This window comes from Chiloscyllium punctatum, chromosome 37 (assembly GCF_047496795.1).
Source record: "Chiloscyllium punctatum isolate Juve2018m chromosome 37, sChiPun1.3, whole genome shotgun sequence".
NCBI classification, from domain to species: domain Eukaryota; kingdom Metazoa; phylum Chordata; class Chondrichthyes; order Orectolobiformes; family Hemiscylliidae; genus Chiloscyllium; species Chiloscyllium punctatum.
Window position 1 is genome coordinate 30,581,790 of NC_092775.1, and position 14,467 is coordinate 30,596,256.

General features: G+C 39.8%; 1 protein-coding gene across 2 annotated transcripts in view; it reads left to right on the plus strand.

Annotated features, from left to right (window-relative positions):
- nfatc2a (nuclear factor of activated T cells 2a) overlaps nucleotides 1–14,467 on the plus strand; it is a 146,675-nt gene that overhangs the window by 72,128 nt on the left and 60,080 nt on the right. For both annotated transcript variants that reach the window (XM_072556530.1, XM_072556531.1), the window contains exons 7-8: nucleotides 9,575–9,630; nucleotides 13,748–13,877. In XM_072556530.1, coding sequence (XP_072412631.1) covers nucleotides 9,575–9,630; nucleotides 13,748–13,877 — 186 coding nt within the window. The remainder of the gene's footprint in view (nucleotides 1–9,574; nucleotides 9,631–13,747; nucleotides 13,878–14,467) is intronic.

Consider the following 14,467-nt stretch of genomic DNA (forward strand, 5'->3'; position numbering starts at 1 on the left):
CCACTCAGATTAATAGAACCATTCATTCATTCATTCATTAAATGAAGTCCATTCCTGGATTTGCAGCAAAATTGGATAAAGGGGTATAATTAATTCAGCTAAATGATGGTTCCTGCTCACTATAAGATCTTAGCCAATCAATGTTTTGGCAAAGGTTTGATTTGATTCGAAATCAATGCTAGTGACATTATTTACATTATATTCTTATGAAACATAAATTAAATTTTTCTGATGATCCAGTTACTTGTAATAAATTCCTCATTCATCTTTTAATTATTACTTTGCATTCTTCAGTTTCAGGGATAATTATTGCTTGTAATTTACATCAAAAGATCTCAGGTTTGTTATGTACTGCTTGGTTAGATTGTGCACAACAGTTTGTTTGTTCTACAGGTAGATAGGATAGTGAAGAAGACATTTGGTATTTATTGGTCAGTGCATTGAGTACAGGAGTTGGGAGATCATGATATGACTGTACAGGACGTTGGTTCGGCCACTTTTGGAATTCTGCGTGCAAATTTGTTCTCCTTCCTATAAGAAGGACATTGTGAAATCTGAATGGGTTCAGAAAATATTTACAAGGATGTTGTCATGTTTGGAGGGTTTGAGCTATTGGGAGGGGCCGAATACACTGAGACTATTTTCCCTGGAGTGTCGGAGGCTGAGGTGTGCCTTATGGAGGTTTATAAAATCATGAGGGGCATGGATAGGCTAAATAGATGAGTTTTCTTTCCCTGGGATGGAGGAGTCCAAAACTAGAGGGCATAGATTTAGGGTGCGAGGAGAATGATTTAAAAGGGACCTAAGGGGCAACTTCTTTCCAGAGGGTGGTGCATGTATGGAATGAGCTGCCAGATGGGGTGGTGGAGGCTGTGCAATTACAACATTTAAAAGGCATCTGGCTAGGTATATGAGTAGGAAGGGGTTAGAGGGATATGAGCCAAATGCTGGCAAATGGGACTAGATTTATTTAGGATATCTGGTTGGCATCAATAAGTTGGACCAAAGGGTCTGTTTCTTTGCTGGGTATCTCTATGACTCAGTGCCTCTACAGAGGTATTCTATAAGCCAAACTCAGAACACCCTTACTGCTCCAGTATAAGTTTTGACTGATACCTGTTGTATTTCTGTGATAAACTGACAATTTTCTTGTGTTTGGAGATAATTTAAATGGATTAGTTTATTACAGCTGGATTTTTTCAAGAGGTTATGAAAATGGTTTTATTTCATCAAATTGAGGTCATTGGTGTAAAAGATAGTGGTTGCATTGTATTCCTCAGTTATTCCTTTTTATTAAAAACTTTCTGTTTATAGATATATAAATCAAACTGTTTGAACATAACCTCTAAAGCAAGTGAGACTTGAACCCAAGCCTTCTGGCCCAGAGAGATGAACACCTTATTGGGTGTTTATTATAGGCCCCCCAATAGCAGCAGAGATGTGGAGAAACAGATTGGGAAACAGATTTTGGAAAGGTGCAGAAGCCACAGGGTCGTAGTCATGGGCGACTTCAACTTCCCAAATATTGATTGGAAGCTCTTTAGATCAAGTAGATTGGATGGGGCGGTGTTTGTGCAGTGTGTCCAGGAAGCTTTTCTAACGCAGTATGTAGATTGTCCAACCAGAGGGGAGGCCATATTGGATTTGGTACTCGGTAACGAACCGGGACAAGTGGTGGGCTTGTTGGTGGGTGAACATTTTGGTGATGGCGACCACAATTCTGTGACTTTCACCTTGGTTATGGAGAGAGATAGGTGCGCACAACAAGGTAGATTTTACAATTGGGGGAAGGGAAATTACGATGCTGTAAGACAGGATTTGAGGAGCATACGTTGGGAGCATAGGCTGTTAGGGAAGGATGTGGTGGAAATGTGGGACTTTTTCAAGGAGCAGATACGACGTGTCCTTGATATGTATGTACCGATCAGGCAGGGAAGAAATGGTCGTGTGAGGGAGCCTTGGTTGACGAGGGAGGTTGAATGTCTAGTAAAGAGGAAGAAGGAGGCTTACATAAGGTTGAGGAAACAAGGTTCAGACAGAGCAGTGGAGGGATACAGGATAGCCAGAAGGGACCTGAAGAAAGGGATTAGGAGAGCTAAGAGAGGGCATGAAAAATCCCTGGCGGATAGGATCAAGGATAACCCCAAGGCATTCTATGCATATGTGAGAAACCTGAGAATGACGAGAACGAGGGTAGGTCCGATCAAGGACAGTGGTGGGAGACTGTGTATTGAGTCGGAAGAGATAGGAGAGGTCTTGAACAAGTACTTCTCTTCAGTATTTACGAACGAGAGGGACCGTATTGTTGAAGAGGAGAGTGTGAAACGGACTGATAAGCTAGAAGAGATACCTGTTAGGAAGGAAGATGTGTTGGACATTTTGAACAACTTGAGGATAGACAAGTCCCCCGGGCCTGACGGGATATATCCTAGGATTATGTGGGAAGCAAGAGAGGAAATTGCAGTACCGTTGGCAATGATCTTCTCGTCTTCACTGGCAACTGGGGTGGTACCAGGGGACTGGAGAGTAGCGAATGTTGTGCCCCTGTTCAAAAAAGGGAATAGGGATAACCCCGGGAATTACAGGCCAGTTAGTCTTACTTCTGTGGCAGGCAAAGTAATGGAAAGGGTACTGAGGGATAGGATTTACGAGTATCTGGAAAGACACTGCTTGATTAGGGACAGCCAGCACGGATTTGTGAAGGGTAGGTCTTGCCTTACAAGTCTTATTGAATTCTTCGAGGAGGTGACCAAGCATGTGGATGAGGGTAGAGCAGTGGATGTAGTGTACATGGATTTTAGTAAGGCATTTGATAAGGTTCCCCATGGTAGGGTTATGCGGAAAGTCAGGAGGCATGGGATAGAGGGAAATTTGGCCAATTGGATAGAAAACTGGCTAACCGGTAGAAGTCAGAGAGTGGTGGTAGATGGTAAATATTCAGCATGGAGTCCAGTTACAAGTGGAGTTCCGCAGGGATCAGTTCTGGGTCCTCTGCTGTTTGTAATTTTTATTAATGACTTAGAGGAGGGAGTCGAAGGGTGGGTCAGTAAATTTGCAGATGATACAAAGATAGGTGGAGTTGTGGACAGTGAGGAGGGCTGTTGTCGGCTGCAGAGGGACTTAGATAGGATGCAGAGCTGGGCTGAGGAGTGGCAGATGGAGTTCAACCCTGCCAAGTGTGAGGTTGTCCATTTTGGAAGAACAAATAAGAATGCGGAATACAGGGTTAATGGTAGGGTTCTTGGTCAGGTGGAGGAACAGAGGGATCTTGGGGTCTATGTACATAGATCTTTGAAGGTTGCCACTCAGGTGGATAGAGTTTGTAAGAAGGCCTATGGAGTATTATCGTTCATTAGCAGAGGGATTGAATTCAAGAGTCGTGAGGTGATGTTGCAGCTGTACAGGACTTTGGTTAGGCCACATTTGGAGTACTGTGTGCAGTTCTGGTCGCCTCACTTTAGGAAAGATGTGGAAGCTTTGGAGAGGGTGCAGAGAAGATTTACCAGGATGTTGCCTGGAATGGAGAGTAGGTCGTACGAGGATAGGTTGAGAGTTCTCGGCCTTTTCTCGTTGGAACGGCGAAGGATGAGGGGTGACTTGATCGAGGTTTATAAGATGATCAGAGGAATAGATAGAGTAGACAGTCAGAAACTTTTTCCCCGGGTACAACAGAGTGTTACAAGGGGACATAAATTTAAGGTGAAGGGTGGAAGGTATAGGGGAGATGTCAGGGGTGGGTTCTTTACCCAGAGAGTGGTGGGGGCATGGAATGCGCTGCCCGAGGGAGTGGTAGAGTCAGATTCATTGGCGACCTTTAAGCGGCATTTGGATAGGTACATGGATGGGTGCTTAATCTAGGATAGAAGTTCGGCACAACATCGTGGGCCGAAGGGCCTGTTCTGTGCTGTATTGTTCTATGTTCTATGTTCTAACACTATCATTGTGCCACAAGACTGCTTTAACATCCAGTTTATATGCATTTCATTCTTTTCATGAAACTTTCATTCACTCTTGTACACATCATTCAGATATTCATCTCTACACCCTACCTATTGAGGCAGTTGTACTGAGGTAATTTTTAATATCCAAATAAACCTGTTGGACTATAACCTAGTGTTGTGTGATTTTTCACTTTGTACACCCATTCTAACACCTGCAGCTCCAAATAAAGTTTTACTTAATGAAGCATTTTTCTGGTGTGAATCAAGATTAGCTTTCCACTGCTATGGAGTAAGATTCATTTAATATTAAGCAAATGGTTCACATGGACAGAAGTTACTTAAGTACTGTATTTTCCAATAGGTATGTCTCCCTGTGCATAATGCTGCTGGAAGGTCACTTTGTGTTTAATTTAGCTTAATTTCTTAGAGCTCACTTACTTTGTGTTCACTTGGAAGCTAAAAGTTCCTGTGGGATACCTTTTTGGCTAATGGGCAGGAAGGAAGGATTAGTAGTTGTGAAGGATGAAGTGTGAGAATAGTTGAGTGTAAATGTTGCACGCAATAGTGAGGTTCGCAGTCCTTGTGCATTGGTGAGATTTGTGCGTAGAGTTGTGTACGATTAAAGTTAGAGAGAAGACAGTGGATCTGCTTTTGTGGAGCATAGAAGATCATTGACCTTTTTCCTGCACTGCTGTGCATTCCATCTGATGCTAAAGACAATACTGAATCAAGCCACTGTCTGTGTCCAGGTTATTTCGCCTTGGCCTCCTCTCATGGTCTTTTGAGTAAAGGATAGCCCTCTTCTTGACCACCCCATCCATTAGGAGCTTTAGAAACCAGGATGCCAGCTTCCCTTTCTGACACACTCCAACTTCCTCTGAGAACAGTGTGGAAGATGGTTCCTAGCTTCCAGCACCTAAAGTGCTGTGCATTTGGGATTTGGATAAGATGCCAATAGTTTATACACTAGAAGATTGTGGCAGAGGTGGGAATTTTGGCACTCCTGTGACATGATTGCACAAGAAGGTTGCCAGTAAGGCTAGTTGCATAACTAATAAGGCATAGAGAGGAAGATATTGAGAAAAGTCATTGTAAGCCAAGATAGGACAACCACCTGAAACTCCATAAAAATAATTTAACCTCAAAATGGGAAACTCCAGTGCATTTATGGAACAGTCTAAATGTCAGTGCTGTCAGATATATGATTCAGGTCTTCACAAAATTACCATTTGGCATGAGTTCAAAAGTGACTGAAAGAAATGGATATTTATCTGTAAGTGAGTAGCGATGTATAATCTAGTGATAGAAATCTTTTGCAGAATAGAAGAGTTTTTCATAGAATAAACAAGTAAAACATATCTCTTGTGGTTGAAGAATCGGCAATTGGGGGGCTATTAGGGGAGTGAGGAGAAAAGGTGGGGCAGTTTACTTACGTAGAGGGTTGTTGTCACATTTAACCACAGGCAATGGTTGAGGCAGAGTACATCGTCTTTTTAAGTGAAAGTTAGAAACATGTTTCAACCTGAGAAACAGACAAGGCAAGGGAAAGACTTCTCCACTTGATGCTGCTTGGCTTGCTGTGTTCTTCCAGCCTCCTTGCTTGTCTATTAAGGGAATTGTTCTAGCAAAGAGCTAACAAAGAGAGACAGTGGACTGAATAGCTTCCTTCAGAGATACAACTTCATATTATTCTATGAACTGTCTTGTAGTAACATCTTCTGGACCTCTCATTTTGTCACTTCAGTTGGTTCCAACAGCAGCAGCCTTGGAGGATAATGAGAAAGATAACAGTGATGGGGGGATATCACAAAAAAAAATGACAGGATAGACGGAAAAACCAACTAGTATATGGAACAAAATGCATTGCAAGTACTGGCCAGCAATTCGACTGCGGTCAGCTCATAAAAAGTTTATTTGAGTAGACCGGATCCCAATGGTGCTGCTGCAAATATTTTCATGTAGGTGAGATATATGCTGTGAATGCAGCCTTGCTTGAAATCATAGGATTTGACTTGAGGATCTGGTTTTAATCATAGGATAATGTTAATGAGGCTTGCACTTGCATGTAGTGCAGCCTCACTCTGTGCCACAAAATTGTGTGTCACAAAACGTGGTGCTCAGCGAATTGGACCTGAAACCTCCCACATGGTTCCAGGCTGCAGGAGGAGCCTCACAAGATCAGTCTTCTGCTTTAAAATTTCCCAAGTATGAGTATAAAAATAGACAGTTTGTTTGAAAATTATGTTGTGAGACCATGCTTCTCAGAACAGCTACACTTTCTGTTTGGTATTGATTTAAATGGAATCCTTCTAACCAGAAAGAAAATCAAATGTTACGTGTTTCCAAATATATCAAATATAGCTATAATTACAGTGTCCTAAAATATATGGCATGTGGTGAATAATTAGAAATTAGTCATTGTATGGGACTTTTCATGAAAAGAATTAGAATCAGCTTCAGTACAATGTAATATCATAGATTAATGTCATCATTCAAAACTTCTTGGGTTTTTTATTTCAACCAATAATTAGAATATTCTTTGCAATGAAGTAGTGGTTTATGTCGATTTGAAAGTGCAAAATTCTGATAAATGTGAGTCAGGGAGATTTCCCTAAATTACAACAACTGCTCCATGTAGAAAAAATAATGTGTAGGGACATCAGCATCCAACATAAATAGAACTCTAAATTAAAACCATTAGTGGGCAAAAGCTGAACAAGGTCAAATGAAATTCATCTTTCCAAATTTGTTTCTCCTTTTAAATGCAGCAGTAAAAGAAATTTCACTCAAGCACTTGGAGCTAATTCTCTGAAACTAATATTTGAAAAGCTCAGTTTCAAGGTTATTGTATTAAGTTATCTATTCAATTCTGTGAAGTGCTTCAGTTGACATAACGGTTGACTTTTGGACCGTCAACTTTAATCATTTCAGCAACAGTTTTCAGTGGGAATATGAATAAAAATTGTGATTTTGCTTCATTAAATAATTGCCTGGAAATTTTATTGGTGTCATGTCTGTTTCACAGGTGTAAGGTGTCAGAACTACGCTGTCTATCATATTGAATAGGACTTCTTCATAGGGTGCAGCAGATGGTGTTAAACTTGTAATTAAAGCTTCTAAGTTTTGGGACACTTAAATAAAATGTGTCTGCCTCAGCCAAATGTGAAATGTGATGCAAGCATTGCAAAAGAGTGAAGGAAGGTTATTGAAGTCATTATTGTGAGAATGAAGGGTGTAAGCAGAGAATATTGTTACCTTGACTATTGTGGTAAAAATATTGAGTTTCTTTTGGCACTGCACAGACCGTCTAGGAGCTGAATTCCTATATTGACCACGTTTCATTGGTGAAGGAAATATCTGGAAGGGTTCTAGCCTTCAGGGTCAGCAGGTTCTCTTTCCCTCTGTCTGTTGTGTGAACTTTGGTTTCCAATCAGTGATCTGCCTGGATCTCTTCCAAAGTGTTTTTTTTTTCAATTTCCTCAGCTTCCCTACGCCTTCTCTTGAAGAGGTGCTCGTTGCCTTCGAGTGGCAAGGAAGATCCTTGATTCCTCTCCCCGTACACCCATCACCCCCTCTAACAAACTTTCAGCCAGTGGCCAGAATGGGCAGTACTGACTCGACGTCTAAATTATTGTAATGACTAAAAATTTCACATAGACCTTGGCGTAATGGGAAAAGACGCATCTATTATTTTCCAAACCTCTCTTCATTCTAATTCCAATGGAGTTAATTACAGCGGTTAAATATGTTGAGACATTATGCAAATTAAGCCTATTTTTCTCTGGAATTTTAGAAGGTTAAGGTTGATCTGATTGAAATCTCCAAGATATTTATAGGAGAGAAAAAGGTTAGATAAATAAAAACTATTTCTACTGGTTGGGGATTCTAGACCAATGGGGTATATTCTAAGAATTAGGGCCAGACTTCTATCCACTTCTATTCACAAAGAGTAGTAGATGCTTGGAACACTCTTCCACAAATGGCAGTATATACTGGATTCATTGTTTATTTTAAATATGAGTTAGTTAAATCTTTGTTAAGCAAAGGTACTAAGGGATATGGGCCAATGACAGAAATATGGAGTTAGGCTGCAGATCAGCTATGACCACATTGAATTGTGGAACAGGCTTGAGGAGCTGAATGGCCTACTCCTTTTTCCTATGGAGGAAATTACAATGGGACAGAAATTAAAGTGACCAGTCCACAAGCCTTGCAGTACTAAATCTGATTGGCTGGCAGTGTCAACAATCACATCAATAAGAGTCTATAGTGGCCCTTTAGTTATTCATTTCTATATGGCAAATGAGTGCTGATTTTGGCACCCATCCACCTTCTGTATTTTGGAGGTGAGCTCGGGTAAGCGTGAGAAAGTGGTAGGCTAGGCTTCAGATCTATGTTATGTGCACCCTGCCCAAAACACAGCAAGCATGGGCATGTAATATTCATGTGTTGCTGGAAAAGCGCAGCAGGTCAGGCAGCATCCAAGGATTTCCAGCATCTACAGTCCTCACTTTCTCCATGTAATATTCATGCCATTAATTTCAGATATAAATTGTGACATAGTGCCATTAATTTTACATTCATTTAGCTTGTGATTTTTGTATGTTATTTCTTTGTATTGGAAGCTTTTACCTACAGCTCCCTGTTCTGTCAGACACAATCTGTAAGTGTTACTAATCTGACTTGTAACCCACTTTTACAGAATCATGAAATGTTCCAAATCCTTGGGATTACCATTTTTTTGGCAATCTTGAAGGCTTCTTCCTTTGATTTAACAGAATCTATAATTTCATTTATTAGCCACAATTGAAATGTTTTCTTTGCTGTTTTGTGTGCCTAAAAGAACTTGTCGGAAAATATTTTGTTATAAAATATGTATATTATCCGAGTAGTTTTAATGTAGTTCCCCAATACACCAAAACCCATTTTGCCCCTCATAGCTTATATGTTTTCTTTGTTAAAATTTAATACCTTAGTTTCTGATTGAATTGCATCACATTCAAAATTAATGTAAGACGTTATCATATTCTGGCTTTGTTTTTCTAAAAGCTTCTTTATAACATGATTATGAATTATCTCTTTCGCATTGCAAAAATAACAAAAATACATTCCTCAATGTAATGCTTATTCCAGTAAGTTCCACAAAGTATAATAGGTGGACAGACCTGAAATTGGCAACTGCTCTGCCATTTTTAAATGAATAACTAGCAATTAATTAAGGTTGATACCAAGCTAACTGACTTGAATACTCTATTACCCTTGTTATACTATGGATTGCATAGACATATGTGTGGGAGTGGGCAAACCATTTTTATTCACAATTGTTTAAAAGGTGAAACGAAAGGAGGAGAATGTTCTTTGTGGAGGTGTCCTTTGTGCATTGTGGGGCATTACTTCTAACAAGATGTTACACCCCTCTTCCTTTATTTTTTCTCACCTTCTTTTCCACATGTATTAGGCTGAAATATCATCTGGTTATGCAGTTGTTGATGTTTTTCGCAAGCATGGTCTCTTAAAATGCACCCAGTGACATGGATTCATGTTTTAAAATAGCAATGTTCAGTTTCAAAAATAATTAAATTATAATGCTTTTATATCATTCAATCTCAATTGTGCTCAAACATTTCTTTTAGATGGACAGCAGATATGGGAGGTCGAGGCAACAGTGGATAAAGATAAAAGCCAACCTGTAAGTATGAAGCTGCAAGGGCATTCTCCCTCAAATGACGAGAATCTGTTGAGGAAAGGATTTCCGTTAATGTTTAATGACAGGAAGATATTGGCTCATTTAAATAAATATTATTAACCCTTGTAAGTATTACAAACTTGTCAGAAACTGATTAAAATTGCTGATAAGGTTTAGGTTTTATATAAAAATCTTTTTATTCAACTGCTGTTAACCAATACAGCATTGCTAGGATTACAGATAATTCAGAACTAACCAAAAATCTTCACATTTAAGAAGTAACTTGTTATTGGGAAGATTAAAACAAATGAACTTTTCTAGTTAAATAGCCATTGTAATGATGTTGAATATTAGTTAGTCTGTAGCTTGTGTGTAATTTCCATTATTTTGTTTAAAACAATAATGTGTGGTGCCATCATCACCGGCTGTTTACATCACTGCTTCCATTTTTAAATGTGGCACCCGGTTCTATTGCTACAGAACTGTCCATAACACCAGCTACCACCTTTATGCTGTCAGACAACTTGTTTGAAATATAAGGCCGAATGTAGTTGGCAGGAATTTTGGTGTGGAGGTCAGGGGTATTTAATTGGATGATTTCTGATGACGCTGATGGTGAGGATGGTTTTTACTTTCAACAGCAAATTGAGGTCCTTATGTGGGTCATTAATGCCTTCTCCCCTCCCTCCTCCCTGACATTCTCCCCATGAGTCCTCTATCCCGTAGCATCACTCACATGTGGCCTGGGATCCAGTAACAATACTAAGTCTCTGGTAGACGTCAGATCAGAAGCAGCTGCTACCTTCCCTACGACTATGCTGTTCAGTATAGCTGCTGGCCTCCGATTAGTTGGCAGCTTTTGGTGGGAGGGGCTTTCACTGCTGGTTTGATTGCGGAGAATGACCGCTGTCCACTGACATATCTGAATGTCGCTTAGAGTGGCAAGTCTTCCCTAAAAGAGGTAGCAAAGGGCTCCTCCTGTTCTTCAACAAGTTCCCTTCAACTTCATTAAATCACTGCCACTAATTGTAGATGAGTTAAGATTTCCTCAAGATGAACATTTGAAAGATGAAAGCTCGACATTCCATTTCCATGCCACTAACTGCATGCCGATTTTATTGGCGTCCATTCAGACTCAACCAGCATATATAGCCACCTGCTTGTCCTGGAAGGTAGCTTCAAACTTTACAAACTACCTAGATTCAGGCTCCTGTTCACCCACCTCATCCCAGCCTCAACACCAATGTTGCTCAAACATGTCTTTCATGCTTCTTGGTCTCTATTTTGAGAAATTATAAATTGTTCAAAGTTCAGTGTGCATGTTTTGTCCTCCAGTAAGTCTTGCATATCATTTGCTCCTGTTCTCACTCAACCTATATTAGTTCTCTATCTATCAGCACATTAGGATTAGAATTCTCAGTCCTGCTTAATGCAACAGAAGTTTGGAAGATCAAGGGCTTGATTTTCCTGGAACGGGAGACACTGTATGAAAAGAGGCTTGGATTCCTCGTCCCTGTGGCCCCAGTGCTGATTAAGGGTGCTGACTGGTACAGATCACAAGCCAGCATTCCTGAGTTGTACGGTTCCATTGCAGGGATTGATACTTCCTAGTCCCCTGTAATTTTCACGAAAACACATTAAACAACTCTTCTTTCACAGTCCCTTGGAACTGTTATGAGTCATAATCTGGATGAAATTTATAAAAGGTTCATTTAGAAGGCCTTATCCATGCCCTTTACGTCAAATAAGCCCCTCCACTCACCCCCGGCTCATCATTCCCCACATGACAAGCTATGTCTCTCCCATACCCATTGCCCCATCCCCCAACTCATGTACTCTGGATAGTAATAGTGAACCTTATGCTAACAAATGTATGCATGAGAAAAACATTTAACAAAAATGTCATTCATTCGTGACTTTCTCTTTATCCTAAAGATGATTAAAAGCCAGTGAAAGTGTTAATCATCCATTTTACTTAAAATACCAATAGCAGGAAGTGCAAACATTTAAAACCTTCTTAATTTGAATAAACTTTGTGAAATTGACAGAATATATTACAAGAAATGAGTTGTTAATTGGGTATTTATTTTCCCTGGGGCATAGCCATTTCAATAGGCTAATGGATTTCTGGGCTCCCAGCTGCGAATATAAAACAAAGGTTATGAGGGGACAGGATGGGTCTGTGGGGTGGATGAGGTGGCATGTGTTGACTTGGATGGGGCATTGGAATGAATGGGAGGTAAAGAGGGACGAGGGTTTGAGGGCTATTCTCCGTTTTGATATCATTTTTCAATCAGGACAAAGTTCCAGGTACAGGCCCTTTGAGCAGCTCACTTTAACTCCTGGCAGCCCCTTTGCCTTCCTCCAAACTCTTACAGTGTGGTAGGCCCAACCTGAATTATCAAGTCCCCAACAACCCAGAAATAAAATCCCACATCTGCTGGGACTTTCTCCTGAGATGGGTGAGCCATGACTCCTGCTGTCTGCCTCCATCATTAAATGTTGGTAATATTTGTGTCAGCTGAAGACTGGACAAAAAATAGAAAACCCAATTCGAAGAAGTTGAAGTTTTTTTGACAATGGAATTTGCATGAATACTTTAACACTAATATTTTAGACTTTTATAAACTTGCATTGATGAGCAACTAAATGCTAAGGATAATTGATTAGATCACAATTCTTTTGTTTTTAAGCAATAATGAAATGATATTACTGTGCATAACTCTAATTAGGAGTAATATAAAGTTCTGTGAAGTTACAGAAAGATGTTGGTAATGATAGAATGATAGGGGCAACACGGTGGCTCAGTGGTTAGCACTGCTGTCTCACCAGGTTCAATTCCAGCCTTGGGTGACTGTCTGTGTGGGTTTCCTCTGGGTGTACTGGGTTTCTAGTCTAAAGATGTGCAAGTTAGGCGAATTGACCATGCTAAATTGCCCATAGTGTTCAGGGATGTGTAGGTTAGTTGCATTAGTCAGGGGTAAATGTAAGGGAGTAGGTCTGGATGGGATACTCTTCGGAGCATCAGTGTGGACTTGTTGGGCCTAATGGCCTATTTCCACACTGTAATGATTCTATGATTGTATCTATTTTCACCGTAGAGTACAATTACGTTTGTTGTATCTTATTAAAGGAGCTTTTGTTTCCAGCTGCATAGCAGAAAATATGAACATATTTTGACCTAATCATATATTGTTCACATAATTAACTTGCTTAAATGCTTCATGATTACAGGTTTTTTCTGTTATAGATGTTTGTAAAGAAAAGAGTTACTTTTCTCCTTCTTTTTGGACCCTTGCACAATGCAGCATGTGCTCTATTTACTCCTCCTTAAGAGGGCAGGTTTGTAACCCTCTTCAAAGATCTTTATCAATGGCTCTCCATAACTGAAGTCAATTATTCTGACTTCTCATTCCCTCAGTGAAAAAAATATACTGCTTCCACTCAGAGAATGAGTGCAGACTATGGTTTGAAATTCCCAATACAATTAATCCTGAGGACATAATGGCATTAACCATTCCACGGTTCAGTTTCAAAATCTTTTTGGTGTCCTTTTGAAAATAATTATAATATCACACCAGCCCTGTTTGACTTTACTGTCCTTGGTGCTGTTTTGCCTACCACATACAAAGGACAGTGTGTTGAAACTATTATATCCTGCTCTCTAAGAACTGCAATGAATTATAGATCAGACAAGATCAAGAGCAAGGAAATTTCTGTGAGAATCTTGACTTTGTACAATTGACTGTTGGCTACCAAACAGACCAAGGTAGGACAGTTGTGCAGCAACAGCGAAGATATGATGTCTGCAAATGTTGGATACAGAGCTCCTTAATGTTTGCAAACAAATTAAACAGCAAAAGTTAATAATGAACACAGCATGTATATTTTCAGATGAATTACTGTCCAGGTTTATAAACTGAGCACTACAACCACAATTTTTAAAATTTAGGGAAGGAATATCTCTAGTTGCTGCTTATCCTGATTAAAATAGTTGCTGCTTATCCTGATTAAAATAAGTCATTTGCTTTATTTTACAGAGTTTTATAGTAAGGCAAAAATAATGAACCAGGTGCCATACAATTGCTATATTTTCACCTTCTGCTTTTTTGCTATTTAGAACATTCTCTTTGTTGAAATTCCACGCTATCGGAACCAACATATCCGCACACCAGCTAAAGTGAACTTCTGTGTTGTTAATGGAAAAAGGAAAAGGAGCCAACCACAGAGATTTACGTATCTCCCTGCAGGTAAATGACTTGGAGAGACATCAATGCACCTCTCGTCCTAAGCATTTAATACAGCTGAACCCGGAAAGGTGTTTGGGTTCAGCCAAGTTCAAGTTGGCATTTGGATGAAACATGTTGCCCATCTGACTTACACTGGGGCATAGGGGGAGAGGAAAATCTGCCCTAAGGAATTGAATTAAAAACCCAGCTGCAGTCTGAATCATGTCTCCAGGCTAACTCAATACAAATGTTGGCAAGCATTTTTTTTTAGCCTTCCCTAAAGCTTAAGGCAAAAGCCAAGCCACATTCAAACAAATACACATTGTGCACATTTTGTTACTTATGTGCAAGACTGGTGGTTAGTTTTGCATATAGCTGAAAGTTAAAATCCAGGAAGTCTCAGCAACTCGGGCATTTAATCAACTGGGCTTGTTCAGCAATTTTAGGTCATTTGAGTCAAATTGATTTGGATTGGTTGCAATCTTTAGAGATGTTGATTCAGTTAAGTTTAGTTCACATTGTTAGGGAGGTTTACTGCATACATCCAGTCTGATTTAGAAACTGATAATTTTATGGTTTTGAATTGAGAAGCATGAAAACATTTGTTTTAA